The sequence below is a fragment of the Strongylocentrotus purpuratus genome, unplaced genomic scaffold, assembly GCF_000002235.5.
Source record: "Strongylocentrotus purpuratus isolate Spur 01 unplaced genomic scaffold, Spur_5.0 spur5_contig_832, whole genome shotgun sequence".
Lineage (NCBI taxonomy): Eukaryota > Metazoa > Echinodermata > Echinoidea > Camarodonta > Strongylocentrotidae > Strongylocentrotus > Strongylocentrotus purpuratus.
This window is the reverse complement of record NW_022145538.1, coordinates 506,638-525,294: the sequence shown is the minus strand read 5'-3', so window position 1 is coordinate 525,294 and position 18,657 is coordinate 506,638. Positions and strand designations below refer to the sequence as shown.

Sequence of the window (18,657 nt, the reverse complement as noted above, 5' to 3'; positions counted from 1 at the left end):
CTTGGTACTTTTTCTTTCTTTTTCCAATCTCATTTTACTATATAGTCATAGTCTACCCAGTGTTATGTTTCAATACAAAAAGGGAATCATTTTCAAATTAAACCACGATCCGCACACAGTTCTAACTCACCTGTCCTTGTTTTATGGCATCAGATGAAAACAGGAAAATCATATGAAAATAGAGAAAACAATTACAGTCATTGAGCAATGTCAGATGTGTTGATTGGTGCTATTAATTCCAGTATGAAATAATTGATAGAAAACCTTTTGAGCTTTTTAAATTTTTTCCTTTTCAAAGCTCTTTGTAAAGAGAAGCACATAGCCTTCTTATTTTATCATTATTTATTCCTTGGGCAAAACATTCAGATGTGTACAAAGCATTTTGAGGTAAAATACAAGGTTCATTAAATGAATTCATATAAAATATGAAGAATAAAAGAGCCATCATTAAAAGCTTGTTGAGGCTTGGCAGGTTGACAGTCCCAAGAATGATCAAGTTTAATAAGATTGATATTTTGGCGGAGAAGAAAAAACAGGTCAAACAAAGTTGTTGGGGTATATTGAGTTTGAAAATTGAATTTAAAAAAATGATAAAATAATGATAACCTACAAGGCCAAATAAAAAAACAAACATGTTTAGCGTCCTGTTTTTTTGAAAATTAAGAAGGAGGAGGCCCTTTTTTTTTTCTTTCAAAATGGCCACTCAAAATGGCCGCTCGGTACATTTTTCTGGACAGTCTGGCTATTTTTCAAGATGGCCGTCGGTATTTATTTATTAATTTTTTAAAATCAGAAATAGATCATTTTAGCAGTATGTTTTTTTTCATCTGTCAAAGGCACACTGTCCTACTTGTAGCTACTTGCTCCCTCTATAAAGAAAACTTCCCCAATCGTTGCCTGTTGGTCCCCCATGATCCTCTTGTTCTTATGTTAAATGAGAGCTGAGTTAATGAGATAGCCACCTGTCACAGTGACCTCGCTGGCTCGCTGGGCGGTCTAATCCCTTCTTGCTGAAGTAGTACAGCCTACCTTTAATTCATCAAAGAAAAAAAAAAGAAAAAAATTATTTAAAAAAATTATTTAATTTTTTTTTTTTAAAAATAGGAGGCCGCCCCCCAAATAGGTAGCAGACGGGGACGCTAAACATGTATATTTTTTTACTTGGCCTAACAGGTATAATTTAAGCTGTCTTTTAAATGAATTTAGAGACAAAGAGGGGAAGGAATTTCATGCAACACTTCAACAAATGGTGATTTTTTTTTTTAGATGAGTGGATGTTACTTTTCATTCAGAAAATTTCATTATGCTACGAGTATTATAATTATGAACTTGATGGTTCAAAGAAAATATGTTCATCAAATAAGGAGGAAGACAACAAGAGAAATAGCGATGCATACCCTATGGTTCTCGATAACACTCCAATGATCGTATCACTTGTTGATAAAAATCAGGAGAACGCACAGCTTTAGGGGAAGCAGATCAAACTCAAGCAGGACAACGGAAGATTTGGAAGAAATCACTTTTAAGTGAGAGAGTTGAATTACCAGTAAGTCTCTGCATGAATTACAGGGGGGATAATCCTGGACTTTATTGCCAATTTAATGATCTTCTTGAGTAAACAAAGTTTAAGATGACCACTATATGCTAATTTTCACAATCTTCCCAAAGAAATAAGTCCTATATGATTATAGAGCATGCATCACCTAAGGGATAATCCTAAAATTGTGTAACCATTCTAGTAATCTCCTTGAGTAAACAAGTATAAAGTAGGCCCATTTACACATGTACATCTTAATTCTTAATCACCATTTTGATTTTTTTTTTACACTCCTGGAAAAAAACCCATGGTGAGTAGTGCGCATATGTGCTAGCACGGAAGCTAGGAGAGTCACTAAAGCAAAAATCGTTATCTTACTGAAGTTTGCATTTACACTCCAGAAATCGATGAAATTGTGGCAGGTGTTTGAAAATACCACACTCCAAGAGGTGGATTTTTCAATTTCCATTTTTTGTATGAATGTTTGCCCGTAGTTGCTATGCAACGACACACCAAAACATTGATGTGATATAGGTTTTTTCCAGTATTGTAAATGATATTTATTTTTATTTTTTGCTATGCAACTTCCAGTGAAACACCTGAACATGAGAAAAATCAATGATCTTTTTTTTTTAGTGTATTAAACTAAATGCAGCTTTAACCACTATTATGCTAATTCCTTTCTACTTATCTGAATCAGATTATCTCGATCAGATTTAAAATAACAAATCCCAGAAGATATAATCCTAAGAACAGATTGCTTTACAAAAGCATAATGACTTAACGTGGGTAAAGTTGGTTTTATTTTATAACTGTATTGTTTATGGGTTTATCAGATAGTCTTGTGTGCAATCGCTACAGCATACATTTACCGTAGCTGCCATTTTCCAAAGACTTTCACGGACCGGTTTCTCTCATTTTTCTGCTTCTGTTAAAAACTACTGTAATTAACGGTGTATAAACCGCACCTTTTTGCCACCGAAAAAAATTCAAAGTCGGGGGTGCGGTTTATACAGGGTACACCAAAAAGTTTCGATTTATGCCCCTCCATCTGGCGCTATGCCTGGCAATGTCTCCCAGCTCAGTAGTCGGTGTGTTGAATCACCACTAGGAAACTAGAACAACACTCAAATTTGTCTGTCAACTTGGTTTGAAAGTAATCTTTCTGATAGATCTCAATATGTAGTTTATAATAATAATTCCTACACATGGTGTACCACAAGGTTCTATACTAGGTCCTCTACTGTTTTTTAATTTACATTAAGGATCTTACACATTCAGCTGCACCTCGCAGTTAAATGTAAGGCCTTCCCACGTGGGTTTTATTTAACACAGACCTTCTTTTTTTTCTTTTTTTTTAGGGCGAAAAAGAGGGTTGGGGTTAATACACAAGGGAGGTTTATACGTTAATTACGGTACTTTAGGCCAAATAAAAAAAAAAGGTGTGTTTTTCGTCCCCGCGTGTCTCCTTTCTGGCCGCTGCTATTTACTATTCAGAAAAAGAGCCCCCCCCCAAAAAAAAAGCCCCAAAAGCACCCCCATAAAAACTTTTTTGAAAAAAAAGTGTAACAAATAATTTTGTCATACATTGCATCAGTATACTCACATACTACAATATCTGTGAATAAATAGACTTGGCTAGCTAGTATAATTAGCATGGCAGCCATCTTGGAAAAAACAGCAAAATTATAAAAAGTAATGCCCTGCCTCCTCTTAAAAAAAATTCTAGACGTGAAACACGTTATATTTGTTATTTGGCCTAGTATCAGGGTGGACTTCCTCTTTAATTTGAATATATTGAGGTCTAGACATTGATTTTGTAACTGTGTCTGTATTATAAATTGGTAATAAGGAATGGGTAATTATTTAGTCTTTTCAACAGCCTGTGTCTTTATAGCTGCAAAAAAAAAAAAAGACTTACAGTACATGTTACGTATGAATAGTCTGTCTAGGTTCATTGCACAGACATTGTATGATCATCTTGTCTGCAGTAGCATCGTTTCAGTTGATACCATTGATTTGGTTAAGTAAGGTCTGGAAGTAAAGACTATAAGAGGGACTGGTTCTCACTTGCTGGTCCCAATGTTTTGGAGGCATTTGCATTCTTAAGATTCCAGCCACCCATGCGTTTCACCCCCAAGTAAAGCATCACAATAGACCCTGTGGGTCAAACACACACTACATGCACGTACTCCGGCGCACACACACAAAACGCACCATCTCCACTTTACTATACAACAGCTGTGTTTTTGTGTATACCCCACGCTTTCTATTCTATATGCACTCAACACACACAGCCACACATTGATACTCCGTATTATGTACACACGGATTGCTCGCTCTCCCCGAGAGTAAATGGATTCTACAACGCCAATTTCACCTGGTTTGTGCTAGCTAGCTATCAAGGCCTCCGCACATGTATTTGGAGTCATCCTTTTTACTTTGTACCTCCCACTCTTTAACCAGTACGTCGTCGCACACAACTGCTATAGGCTTCCGTGCATGCTTTGCCAGACTCGTTAGATTTCAAACCAACATTTCTACATCAGCATCTCAGTCCAACTGATTTTGCAGCAAATTTTGTCTCTTTATTCAGGATTTATTTGTATAATTTGGATATATCCCATCAAAAGGCCTCAGAGAGGTGTATCTGTATACGAAGGTAAATATGAGCTTTTCATCAGTGATTTGAATCTGTGGACCGGTTGAGCTGTGGTATAGTAGCAACAAGTCTTTGATTCTAGGTCAACGTTCGTTGGTTCGTTCGTTGAGATAATTTGACAGTGGGGTTAATTTTGATGTCATGGATTCATTTGGAGTGGTGTTGTGTGTGATGAGTGATTACCCTTAGCTTTAATTGCTATATTTACTTTCATGTCTCTGTGCGAACACTGAATTTCTTTCAAAAGAATTATCATTGGTCCTTTAATACTTTATAGGCCTCATGAACTGTAAGAGTTTTGTTTTGTACATGTAAACTCCACTCTAACTTTTCTTAGGGAGGGTGATCAGAATGACTTTTTAGGGCTACTGAGTGTGCTGGAACCCTGTGGATAACACTCGTACAATTCATGAGATTCATGAGGTCTAACCATAAACAGTATGAATCTCATACCTGATCTTTTAAACGCTAAAGAGTAACGATAGGTATTTTTCACACACATCAAACACATAAATCATACGGAGCAAAACATAAAAATCGTTCAAATACTCAATTTTTATATAGCGCTCGAAAATAATAATCTTGAATACTTCAAATGACCGTAATAAATCTAGTTTGAACCTGACCATAAAGGGCAAAACAAGATCAACTGCCGAAAAAGTTGGTTCCGATTAAGCCTGGAAAGTGGAAACCTGTATGATATTGGTGGGATTTGACTTTTATTTGGGGTAAAAAAAAATTACTTATAATAGTGCAGTTGCAATTTCAAGGCAATGCTATATAACAAACATTGTGATATTGTTGAAATATGAATAACTGGTAGTGTTGATTGTTCAACATTTTTAACACATCTTTTTTTATTTCGTTTTTTTTTATTGAGCTTCATGTTGTACAATCATTAGAATGTTTTATTTGATTTCAGTTGAAGTATATACAAATACAAATACAAATCAGAAATACAGCACAGATGCAAATCATTATACCAGTACATGGAATGAACTTCAAGGGTAACTATTCAAGGGTACCATAAAAGACAAAAGCTTTCTCGTTGAGATAGACCCCTTATGAAAACAATGTGAAAGTGCTTGAAAGCAAGAGAAGAGTACGGCTCAACATATTTAATTATTATCTATATAAAAGGCTTCCAAGTGGTACAATAAATCAGTGTATGTAATATCTTTAGCGCAGTACCCGGATGACAGATCAAAATAGTTTCTCGTATTGCTCTGTCATCTGGGAACTTCAACCGTCGGTACAATATTGCTTGATTATCAAATTTTGTTAATTTGTTAGTCAACCTGATATAGATAATAATAATAATATTATTGTATTGTTTTGTTTTCATATGATACAAGACAAAGAAATAGCTCGAGCAATATTTTCTGGTATCACACTCAAAGCCATCCAATAAAACATTTCCTTACATGAATATGCCAAACAAACAACAATTTAAAGGTGTGGTAACACATAGAATAATATTTATAAAAAAAATAAAGACCTTAGCAACCTACCGGTAAACAAACTTTGGAAACAAACATTACAACTTTAGACTAAAAATTCAGAAAATAGAAGGAATTTTTTAATTTTCTCTTAAAACTATGGTAAAAAACATTTTGAAAATGATTGAACCTGCTGTTTTATTTGCACACATAAATAGAAATCAGTCAAATGCTTGATATGTTTCTTTCAATGAAAGTATGGTTGACACACACAATACATATATATTCAAATCACCCAGTGGATAGTTAAAGCAAATAATGGGTTGGTGGTTTATAGAAGTAGTCTTTTTGATGGGATGGAGCAGTCTTTCTCTCTTGTTACCTCAATAGAGGAGCTCTAGAGAGCTAATGGTCCATGGTAATTGGGGTATGTTTGTAGGCTGATTTGGAGTAAACATCTCTCAATATATGACTGACGTTCATTCAGATTTATACTTGCAAGTCCTCTTGATACTACAAGTAATTTATGTCTGCTGAGAGCCAGAGGAGTGTTAACTCATATCCTTAACCCATAGTTAAAGGCATCATTTAACAATGTTAAATCTAACGTTTAACAATTTTAAATCTGAGATTCATGGCCCTAAGTGTTATCAGTGTCTGTGATAAATTATGGTGTAATATTGAAGCCCTAAAAAAATTGCGCTTCAAAATGATCATGAAGTGCCTCAAAAAAATGGAAATCTTTGAGTGACTGGTTAACCATACTCATTTCCCCCAATATAGTGTCATAAAAACCGATGGGACAACGAAAAAAGCAATTTCGATTTTCAATCATAAATATCTTGATAATCAGACAGTATATCAGCTTGTAAAAGTATGAGCTAAATCCAGGATTTTGTTTCAGAATCTGAGGCAATGTTATCGAGTCTCTTTAAGACCCTTCTGATCTTCGGGGAAACAATATTTTCTATTTATTTGTGTAATTTGGCAAGTCCAAACCATTTCCCCTACAAGTTAATGACCTACATGTATTAGCTTTGTTAGTAAATAAGCACATCAACACAGCCAAGCATTCCTCTCAGTTTCACAATTTTTTTTTTTACTTTCCACTGACTACTGTATATAGCCTACATGTACTGACCTACATGTACTAAAAATAGCGCCATTCAGAAAAAAAAGAGCTTTATTTTCCTAGTGTTTGGTATACCTCTTTGTGAAAGAAACATTCCTAAAATTGGCTTTCCCTGTATGCATTCTGTGATTCCAAAAGTGCTATGAATACCTATTGTGAATTTAAATCGCTTGGCATCTATCAATGCCCTTCTCTTATTCCCTTCTCTCTCATTCTCTCTCTTCCTTTATCAATCCCTGTTTTCATTCCTTTTAAAGGCATCGTTTAACAATGTTAAAGGTAAAGACCAGTATTGGTAACGCCCCAATTTCAAAAAATGAAATGGAAGCTCTCATTACCAATCATGTGAAAGAATATGTTTTGACTAATACATGATGATAAAAAATTTGCCGGGAAACCGCCTACTAATTGATATATTTGGTAAATTAGAACTCTCTCGTGGTCCGGTGAGAGAGTTCCGACGGTTAGATTTCGAATTGTTTTAGGCTCTGAAATTTACCGCTCTGCCTCCCTCTCGTGGCCGCTAAATGCGCAGGCAAGCAGCATTATTATTATCGATCCACGGTATTTCAGTGTACACACTTTGTTGCCTCCCTATCGTTCGCGTTCATCAGCTGTTGTTCATTGATTATATCGTCGTTGCTCGCACTCTGGTTCTACTTTTGCCATAAGTATACTATCTCGATTTATTTAGAGAGTGACATTTTAACGGTTTTAAACGACTGGCTTTTCGACTGGCTTTTCGATATAAACATGGAAGGGAAGAAACGGGGACCGAAGCCTGCTTCTCCAGCGACGAGGAAGGCTCGCGCGGTAGCATCACAGGCTAAGTATCTGAGGAACCGTGTGCCACCGGCAGGCGGCCCCGGGTGGCGTGCTTTCAAGGTCCGGATTGAGACGTTCAACAAGTGGCGCACGGCACAACACGAGATGAAGTTGACCCACACTGACTTTGCAAATCATCTTCTTCAATTGTGAGTTAAATTATTTGCAGCTGCATGTGTACCATTTAAAAAAAAAACTATGTTTGTTGATTTAGATGATAGACTAGATCTACTCTAGGCCTAGCTACTAGTAGTCTACTAGTAGTAGAGGTCTACTTGAAGTTGAAGGCTTGGAATGGAACATGTTAGAAGTTGAAAAATGTTTGATTAAAATTGTCTGTTCAGAACTTCTATTCTAGATTAACTTAGATCTAGTATACTAGTCTAAGACGAAATTAAAATTAACAACAATCCCACTATGGTGATGACTGATGTGACTTGTCTACTTGTCATATGCGTTGTGAGGAGAATTCAAAATTATTGACTAAAGTAAAGAGAGCATGATGCATTGCTAACTAGTCGTGGCAATGGCGTGTAGCGGTACATTCATAGCTGTTCTTCGCACGGCAGTGCCTATCCATGAGTGGCATGACCTGGTTAGTTTAATCCAATTATAATTAATGTTAGTGTAAGTAACATTGTGATATGATTTCACAGTTTACGAGACTGTATTCTGGAATTTGAAATAAAGTTCACGTAGCGAATATTTATATTAGTGTTCATGCCATCGTCTTTGATCATTATTTAAAAGTTTTTGACCCTGACAGTGACAGTGCAATAATTTTTAATTTTTTTTTAACAGGCATGAATCCAGATCATCAACTCCTGATCATCATAGGCAGAAGAAGAGGTAAGTGCATGGCAATTTTTTTTAATGTGGACATATGGAAACACAGTTTCAACAAAAACTTGGCCCCCAAAAAAAGAGTGCATGTAAAAGTAGAATTGTAGAGTAATTATTAGGAAATAACGCACACTTTATCTTGCTTGCTTGTAAGTTGTATATTGATTTACTATCTAGATTATTTCTTCTTTTTTTAATCCAAACTGAGAGGAAACTTAATTTTCTGAAATTGAGATCAATGTATTAAATCTCAAATTACTATTAAACATTTTCAAGCCATGAAGGGCCATCTGCGCATATTATGTCCGAGATGCGTAAACATATTAATACGTCACAATTAGACACCTTCAAAATACAAATCCATACATGTTTGTAATAAACATGCGTATGAATTTGTGCATCTACATGCTGCATTGAATATCGGCTCCATGGAGGGGTAATATTAAGGATATATTGACTGCTTTGAGAGGCATAGTGGTTTCTATAGGGTCAAGGGAAACTCACAACCTGCTATGACCCCAAGGCGCTTGCGCCGCGGGGTCATAGCAGGTTGTGAGTTTCCCGAGACCCTATAGAAACAACTATGCCTCGAATATTAAAAGCAGTCAATATATATTTTATATACCGAAAAAAAGGAAAATGTTGACCTCACCCATTTAGGTTTCCATCTCATCGCACAAAAGAAACTTATACGGTAACACGTAAACCAAAATGGGGATCGCAGCAAAATGACGTCACGTTTCACAGCCATGGAAAAAGTGCTATGAAAAATGGATATAAACCGGTAGAGCCGGGAAAAATGACTATGAATTTCAATTAGCGGGCATGGTTGGGGATCGCAGCAAAATGACGTCACGTTTCACAGCCATGGAAAAAGTGCTATGAAAAATGGATATAAACCGGTAGAGCCGGGAAAAATGACTATGAATTTCCATTAGCGGGCATGGTTAAGAACATGACTGCATTTTCAACCAATCAGAAGACAGGATTAGTAAAGAATCTTAAAATGAGGTATATAATGTCTGATATATATTGACTCGCAAATACACATTTGTAGAGCTGTATAATACATGATACGATGGTAATATCATAACAGTAATGTCGCTACATGAAAGACAAACCTGAAACGAAAACAAATACTTGTTTTATTGAATCAGAAAACTGGTCTGTATGTGTAATTATGTGAAATGTTTGATTAAAAGAATAATTTTTAATTATTATTTTATAGACAAGGAGTTCCTTTGCTTGCGTCAACCCCATCCCACCGAGGTGCAAGAGTGCCTTTACATTCAGACAGGTATTTACCAATTACATGTACATCTCAATTTAGAAAGTTGTTATGGCAAGCCTAGATTCGTATCAGCAAACAACAGTTTGCCAATTTTCTGTTTTGATTCAATCTCCTTTTTGGAATATTGGGTTTCGTAATTCTTTTCAGTATTGGTTGCATATTATCAATTAAGCAATGATACTTGGAACATAAGATAATTTTTAACTAATAGTTCAGAATGCTAGTAAACAGAATATGTGTTGTCAAATTTGGATGTAATTGCGTGGCACTACCAATTAAGATATAACATGAAAGTAAAATAAACAATATTTCTGTTAACATATGAGTGAAAGTGCAGGAGGTATTCTTTTTTCACACATTTACTCACCCTCCCATTAGCTTCATAATGTTTGTAACTTGTCATTTTATCTTCTGTTTTCAAATTCACCTTCATATTCATTATCTTAAGCAGTTCATCTGATGTAGCCTCTTTAGCATCAACGATACACCCGGACAAGTAAGTTTGAAACTTTTAACTTTGAATATTTATGTTTTTAACATTTGTGAAATCAAATTGTATTAAACACTGAAATGCCCTCATAAGTTGCAATTCTCAACAAAGAATTGTACTTGTAGGCACTCACAAACTGCAGGGCATAAGTACTCCCGTAATTCAAAATTGTTGACAGACAAGTAACATTTTATGAAAAGGTAAATTCGGTTCCCCAACCAAGCAACTTAAAATTTCTTTTGACTACAAGAGTAAAATGCACATAGTCAAGTGAATTGTTTACAGAGGAAAGTCCAATTTGAACATCCGTTAATGATCTTTTGTATTACAGGACAGGTGAGAAGAAAAAAAGTGTGAGCTTTTGGCAACTATTATGTAAATACATTCCATTAAAACATAGAGAAAACTGTCTAGAAACATCTGTAGATTAATAATAAATAGAATATAGTAGCTCAGTGGCCTCCTGTAAAAAATGGCCAACCTTTATAAAATGGCCAGAACGTGCCTTCACTACAGAGAGAAAACAAATTTTTTGGGCCCAATCTTAATAGTTAACCTGTATACAGTGGCCACTTTTCTGGTTTCTTTGGGTTGTCACTATACACAGGTATTATATATATGCATCACTGGATCTTGTCCAAGAGTGTGGACTGTCTTGTAGCTGAACAATGATATGCTTTGAGGGTATAAGAGCAAGTACTTATTATGTGTTACCTAATCCAGAGCTAATCCTATTGTACTTCCTATTCGTTGATAAATACTAAACAAAAGGCTGCCTACAATTTCAGAGGCATTATTGATTTTCTGTTGTAAACACCAGGCAGTTTATCAATGGGTCACTGTGATTAAGCAGCTACACAATGATGTGATGTATTATCCAGAAACGGAATATAAATAAATTTGCCTGAAATATTAACTCATATACAAATCCTAGGCAAACATATGCTGCATGAAATTGAAACAAAGAAATTCAGTTGTAACAATTGAAGCATTAAATCATGTCAATGTTTGTGTACTTTTCTGCTGAAAAAAAAACAACAGTTTTTTTGGTAATGGTTTTTCAATTATTTGCAGTCTATTTTAAGAGCCGTCAACCATTTCATTCACTCCAGAACTTTTTGAAATTGTAAGAATTTTATTCCAAGTAAATGAAATGTTTTTTTTGGGGGGTCCCAAATAGGTCAGAAGAGAATGCTCCTGGAACAGTCAGCTCAGTACAGCAGGCTACAGTTTCAATTCCCCAAGTTATGGCTGAAGATTTAGAGTAAGTTTTGTTTCTTTTTAACATTTTTAACCCCAATCAGGATAACCTATGTTAACCTAAACACTTCAAGTTCAATTCATGTCAGTAAATATTAGTGTCGCTTTCAAGCTGCACAACTTTTCACTGGATTTGCAGGACACATGCAATAAAATGGTGAGCTTGAAAACGACAAGAGGAGAAATAGCTGATGTAAAGAAGAGAAATAGACAATTAAATTATCCCATTTGAACATCAGAAATAATTATCTTTCTATCGGTGGCACTCTGATGAAACAGGCAGCTTGAATTCAGTTGGAGGGGGGGGGGAGGATAAATATCCATGAAAATGGTCTAAGGTCTGTATCTTGTGAGCGCCAATCAACATAATCAGCTAGCAAGCAGTTGCGCAATAATTCTTCACCTCCTGCCGATGCTTGCACACAGTGATTAAATTCCCCAGCAGTTTGAATGTTACGTAGGGGAAGAAGTGATTTCACTGTTGTTTACATAAGGGAAATTCTATCTGAATTTTGATCCACAAGTTTTAGTCCAGGCTTATCTCAAACCTGGGATTAATCCAAATTTATTTGCCAATTTTAAAGCCACGACCATAGCTCAAGCTTCAATCTGCTTAGTGCATTGCGCTAAACTATGTTTTTGTTAATAATTTCATACAGCCTCAGTGTGAGTTTCATGGAGAAGGGAGATTTTGTATTTCCTCATGAAAAGGAGGAAGAGGATGCCATCGATGATGACTTTGATCCAGAGTTCCGCCTACAAAGAAGGTATGTTTGCATATTTTATCTACTTGAATTCACAGTATTATTATGTAACCCAATGAAATGGTTAGTCAGAAATGCTTTCAAAGACATGGCAGCCTTATGTGTTTATTAAAATCGTTCATGTTCATGCAAAGTCTAAATCATTGAATTGTTTAGAAATGAATATCAATCATATTAGATAAGTCTCCACACAAAATGTGTCAATATTCTAAATATTGTGGGGGCAAAATAATTATTTGTTGTGTTATCTAGCTTGGTCTACATTCTGCCTTGTTTCTAGATGATATTGACAAAAAAGGAAATATATTATCTTGTAGTTGGAACAGAAACTTCAGTTGGTTGATTAGGCAATTAAATTTGAATTGCCCTCGACAATATGGCAAGTGCTTGTGCTAAGCCTCGTATGGGGCAATCTGTTTTTTTAACATGATCATCTATAGCTTCCTCCAAACAGCATAAAGCATTATTTATTGTGGAAGAACTATCTTCTTCTTTTAGTTGGCAAATTGATAAAAACAAACTGTTATGAAAAGTGTAATATGCGTTTTACAGGCTATTTTTTACTGAATTCATTGTGATGAGTATCTTTTTCATTTTTTGTTTGTTTTGGCAGAGAACAATTCACAAGAGATCTCCTAATCGTAGGGGAAGAAGAGGAAGAGGTGTTAGGAGACGAGACGGACGGACAGGACGAGCCAGAGGACTTCACCCGATCAGGTCTCCACAAAAAGATTGGTGTAGAAGAGGCAGCAGAGGCTGATCTCTTCATCATCACTGGGAAGAGGCTGAAGGCCCTTGCCCAGGAGGCAAACCCTGTGTGCCAGCAGTGCCAGGCAGCTGTATATCTAACTCTTCGGCCAGCTAATGGTACAGCCGCCCACATAACATGGGTATGTTCATTTTCTTAACATTAATACTATTGTACTGAATTAAAGGGACTTGGCTACTGTACAAGCCAGTGCCGTAGCGTAGTCAGGCAGATCGTAGGGGGGGTCACACCTTATTATTATTTTTTTTTTCTCCAACAAATGTTCCCTTTTGTTTTCTATTCTATTGTCTTTCATTGACACAAGTATTTGTTTAAATGACTGGGGAAAGTCCAGAATAAGGCCAAAATCTCAAAGCCTGGGTAAATCAAAGTAACATTGGCGAAAATTGGGACGTTTGTTATGAATAAAGTTAAGAAATAAAATTTCTCCAACCTGGCCTTGAATAAACGTTTTCTGTTTATGAAAACAACATATGTAATTTTCCCCCTCCCTTTGAATCCAAACATATCTTCAACCCATATTCTTTATCCCTATGTATAGGTGTGTCCTGAAGGCCACCAGAGGGGATTCTGCTCCCAGGAAATGAGTGGCAGGAGCCATGTGGGAGACATGATGATGTCTTCAGCGATTCTCCTCTCCGGGAACAATTTTGATAAAATTCAAAAACTTGCAACATTTGCAAGGTTGAATTTTTTGTCGAAAACAACCTTCCAGCAGCAGCAGGCTAATTATATAATCCCAGCTATAGAGAGCCATTGGGAGAGAGTACAAAAAGAAACTCGTGAGAAACACCACGCTTCCCCCGTTGTTGTGTGTGGTAAGTGAGCTTTAATTATCAATTTGCATTAGGCAAATAACATTCTAATGATAAACAAAGAAAAGCATTGCAATCAGTTTATATTGATTTCTCCACCCAGGTAATGTAATTAAGCCACTATCAAATTTGGTTGACATTAATTAATTGTTATTGGCCTTGGCCATTGCTAATTTCAAGAATTGTATAGTGACTCATAATGAAGACTTGGAGTTGGGTTTACTTTAAAAAATTGATAAATTGGGATGACTTTGTGAATTTATTTATTGTTATTTGATTTCTGAATTTTAACCGGTTTCGTAATTTTTTTTTTACAGTTATATCTTTCGGCACATGCAAGGTTGAGATATTTAACACATGGCTATGCTTTTGTTTTCCTCAACCAGGCGATGCAAGGAACGACAGCCCTGGGCATTGCGCCCAGTACTGCACATACACCTTCATGGAGCACACAACCAACGATGTGCTCCATGTTGGTTTTGTCGACAAGCGACAGACGGCCTCCAAAAGCCCTAATATGGAGCTGAAGGGATTCAAGGATGGACTCGAAGCTATGACAGAGAACGGCCTGACAGTCAAGGAGGTAGTCACCGATGCCCATCCCTCCATAGCAAAGAACATGAGTATGTATATTATTATTATTATTATTTTATACACAAATTACACAGTGATTATTTTTACAAGGAAATGACATGATAAAAGATTGAACTTTGGAAACTGCATTTTAGATTTACTTCATATGTAGAGAAATCAGTAAAGATAAATGACAGAATGTGTATATCTATCTACGCATACTTACAAGTATTTAGTAATATTTTTTCCTAACACATAATAAATACAGAATGTACTAAATTAAGAAATCTAGCAAGAACATGCTACATATATTTTGTCTTTAATAAAAAATGTTATAATTTTTGCTATTTTTTCCATTTCTGTTCCGTAGGAGAGACCAGACCGGACATTGTTCATTCATGGGATGTCTGGCATGGTTCGAAGAACCTCAGCAAGAAGCTGGCGAAGGTAAACTATATATTTTTTTAGTTCCTATCAACCTTTTCAAATGCACAAGTAATTTTGAAAATAAAGTTTTTACAAATTTGTTTTGTTCTTCCTCAGAATATAAGATGATGTTTTTTTTGTGTGTTTGTTCATAAAGGGTTGGAAGCTCAATTACTCATCGCTTGTGACAATTAAATAGTTTATGAATGTGTTTTCCTTTCTGAAAATATGTATCGCAACTTTTGTTTTTTCTTTTGAAGGCCTCAACAAAGGCAGCAAGAAGGCCATTGGTGTACTGGGTCAAGCACATCATTCGCCATTTCTGGTACTGCTCAAAAACATGTGGAGGGAGTGTTACTAAATTCAAGGTTAGATTCTTTAATATCCTTTGACAAATGTAAGAAGTTTATACATATGATAGTGGCCTAGGTTAATTTTTCAGTATTTATTGTGTATGCATACATTTTCAAACGTGATTCTTTGAACCCTGCAGAGAAACAGACATTTTACTGATCCGTTTGATTAGTTTGTGGTCCATAGGATGCACTTCCTCTTTTGTACTCTCATTGAATGGAGTTATTTACAATAGCGTGTTGGAGTAACAAAAAATAGATAGTGCTATTTGGCTTTCATAGTTTGGTAAACAATTAGCATTGTTGTACATTTTTTAATGACCTATTGACCTACTTTTGTTTAGAAAATTATGTTTCTACATCATAATTAACCTCCTTGTCAAAAATGAAATTAAAAAAACATTAAATATTTGTACAGAGAACACAAGGACACTGCAATCTTAAAGTATTGCCCACGGTAAAGACAGCATTTGAATAGTTATTCCAACAAAATATTTCTTGTTTTGATACAGGCAATGTGGCATGGTCTCACCCATCATGTAACAAATACACACTCGTGGAAAGCTGGTCTTGGTGGATCTACTGAGTGTGAACACGGTGAGCTGGATGAGCGCGAAGAGTGGCTGGGACGTGGGAGTGAAGCACACAAGGCTCTTGTGCAAGTGTGCTACGACAAGCGCTTTATCAACAACTTCCACCACTACATCAACTTCCGGTAAGTATCCTTCTTGAAAATAAAAACACTGCACTGTAACTATTATTTAAATTTATTCATTATGTGGTCTGTAATATGTTGCATTCATCATATAGATTATCTTTTGAGTTTAGTATAATGAAGCGACAAAGGGACACAATATGACAATTGTAAATAGTAGTGTATGATTTTGAATTTGATTATGATTTTATATTATTTTGGTTATTTCTTTTTTTATTATTCCAGTATGTAATCACAAATGTTTATTTGGTTCATTATATTTTGGAGAAGTTGTGTAGCTTTAGGAAACATGATGAGTGAAAAAGGTGACTGGTATACCGGTATGTCATATCTAGTGGGATGTTTGAGTTTTAGGGTATGTCTATTAATGTAATCAAATAAATGCTAGTTCACATCGATTATAAAATGATACATTTGATTGAATGGGATGTTATCATTACACAGTTTCTGTTTTCACATTTTAATTTTAGCCACACAAGCATGCTGGAGAGCCTTCACAACCACATCTTGATGTATGCCTCCAAGAGGTTTTCTTTCCAGTGAGTATTGTTCTTCATCGTATTACATGATATACTGCCTCATGTTTTTATGCCTCTTTTCAACGACAGGCATTTCATTTTTCAAACTGTTTTTGTTCTGGTTTTTGCTAATTTTTATACAGTATTGTGCGATTAACAGGATCATTTCAAACCTGGTGTACATATCAGGGAGATTACACTTTTGAGGTCAAATGTCAAATGAAATTGGTATAGGAAGATTAATTGCAAATATATTCCCATCAAACTTTGTCTTTGTTTCTATCTTGATGAGCCTACGCACTAGATTTAAATTGGGGACCATGTCCGTCGCATGAACAATTCATACATTTATAGTTATAACAAATTTATCAATATCCATACTCTTTTTTTTCTAATGACATTCTTTTATATTATTCTATTTTAGGTTTGTATTATTAGCTTTGTATAATTTCAAAAAAAATGTGTCTCAACAGACTTGTAATAATAATTTCTTCACCTTAGTTGCCGGAAGTAGCTTGAACAGTTTATTCCAAAGAGATATTTTCATTCTCACCTTGTGAGAACTAAATTGTTTGTATTCTGTCACATTATATGCATACAGGAGAAAATAAACTTACAGTTTTGCAATTACTGCATGTGTCAGATTCAGTTATTCTACTTATTTGTCTATACAATAGGTATCCCGCATACAGAGCCAGGAATCTACTTGCTGTGATTGATTTCATGGCCCACAAGGACCGACCAGACCAGTTGGATAAAGAAGGCAACCCAAAGTAAGTAATCCGTATTTGGTACTGATAACAGTCTCTGTTGAAAATTGATAGATACATGGATAAGGGATATTCCTGCAAAGCACCAGTATCCCACTATGCCCATAGGCATCAACAATCAGGGGGTGTTGAATTTCATGCACCCTTCACATCTGAAAGAATTTTCCCCACTTCTCATGTATGATATGTGAAATTTATGTGGTTAGCTATGCATCAAAACACCTAATCTCCCACTCTCAGTCACATCACTCCCTTGCAATATCTGCCCCCTCACTTTTTATTATGAGGCTTATAATGAAATATGATTATAATCTAACCCATAAATGTATGCTGTGTAATGCCGACCCATTCCATTATGCAGGAGTGCCATCATTGGGCTAAACCACTTGCATACGCATGATAATACTACACATTTTCAACTCTGAATTGAACAATTTGTGCCTGGTATAATTTAGCAAAACTCTGCACTTGTATGTAAAAAATCAAAATGTCATTTTTTATACCTTTCAGTCCTAAGTCTGTTAAACACATTATGTGAATGTAAAAGGCCCATTTCTTCAAAAATATAAAAATACTGTAATTTGCAATAAGTTAATCACATTTATTCATTTCTGTTGTCATTTTTTTCCATTCAGGTATGTGGCAGTCTGGTCCAAACATGGAGGTGACTACGTGGCTAGGAAGCGTAAGGTGCCCAAGACCTACACGTATGTTGGCGACATCATGAGGGACATCTTCGCAAGAAGGACAGCCGATGACCAGCCAATGTTTCGGCAGGCACTTCTAAGACTAGACGACCCCAGACGGTTTCAGCCCCGCCTTGCTCCATTCCCGCCCCCTCCAGTTGCAGACATCCTGGCCAGGAGAGCAGGGAGAATGGAACTCACAGAAAGTGAGGCAGAAAGTGAGGTAGACTGATGGACCAAACGACCCAAGACGGCTGTAGCCGGGTCTTGGTTAAGATTTTGTCATTCTCCACATTTACTTGTACCATAATGCTTGTCCATAAACAGTAGCATAAGATTATTTCAAAATGCATGTTTGATGATTTGTATACAAGGTGTCGTTTTATATTCTTTAAGATTATTTTGTGACAATTTAATACACTTTTAAGTTGGCTTATGTTTTCGGGTTGTCCGTACGTCCCGTTCTCGTGATCGCGTTATCTCAAGAACCGATTGATGGATTCTTGCCAAACTTAGTTCATGTATGTATCTTGCAGAGCCAATGAATTGTTTAGATTTTGGGGTCATGAAGTCAAAGGTCACAGGACTCATAATGTATGCATAAATAGCTGGTGATCACATCATTAGAACCGATGGAGGAATTACCATCAAACTCTGGACATGATGTACGTATCTTGCAAAGCCAATGAAGTGAATATATTTTAGGTTCATGAGGTCAAAGGTCAGAGGGTCATACATGTTTATGAGAAATCGCTTGTAATCACAATATTTTGAGAACCTTGAATTTGA

The 18,657-nt window shown here is 35.9% G+C and overlaps 1 protein-coding gene across 4 annotated transcripts; it reads left to right on the top strand.

The window, feature by feature from the left end:
• The first annotated feature begins 7,123 nt into the window (after positions 1 to 7,123).
• Positions 7,124 to 18,402, top strand: LOC100889187. 4 transcript variants are annotated; one of them, XM_011666631.2, is made up of 15 exons: positions 7,124 to 7,744; positions 8,397 to 8,444; positions 9,667 to 9,735; positions 10,181 to 10,225; positions 11,400 to 11,483; positions 12,139 to 12,246; positions 12,857 to 13,133; positions 13,554 to 13,830; positions 14,214 to 14,450; positions 14,771 to 14,847; positions 15,087 to 15,194; positions 15,692 to 15,894; positions 16,365 to 16,433; positions 17,090 to 17,185; positions 17,818 to 18,402. In XM_011666631.2, the coding sequence occupies exons 1-15, from the start codon at positions 7,524 to 7,526 to the stop codon at positions 18,098 to 18,100; spliced, it is 2,202 nt and encodes a 733-aa protein (XP_011664933.1). In that variant the 5' UTR covers positions 7,124 to 7,523; the 3' UTR covers positions 18,101 to 18,402. The 4 variants fall into 4 exon arrangements, with proteins under 4 accessions (XP_011664933.1, XP_011664932.1, XP_030839858.1 ...); XM_011666630.2 differs by having other exon boundaries at positions 10,178 to 10,225; XM_030983998.1 differs by lacking the exon at positions 11,400 to 11,483.
• Positions 18,403 to 18,657: the final 255 nt, after the last annotated feature.

What these genes read in the sequence shown, in the direction of transcription:
- LOC100889187 (XM_011666630.2), top strand. Translation starts at nt 7,524, where the DNA reads ATGGAAGGGAAGAAACGGGGACCGAAGCCTGCTTCTCCAGCGACGAGG. An exon ending in CTCCATAGCAAAGAACATGA is followed by an intron (nt 14,451 to 14,770) that starts GTATGTATATTA and finishes TCTGTTCCGTAG; the next exon opens with GAGAGACCAGACCGGACATT. An exon ending in GATAAAGAAGGCAACCCAAA is followed by an intron (nt 17,186 to 17,817) that starts GTAAGTAATCCG and finishes TTTTCCATTCAG; the next exon opens with GTATGTGGCAGTCTGGTCCA.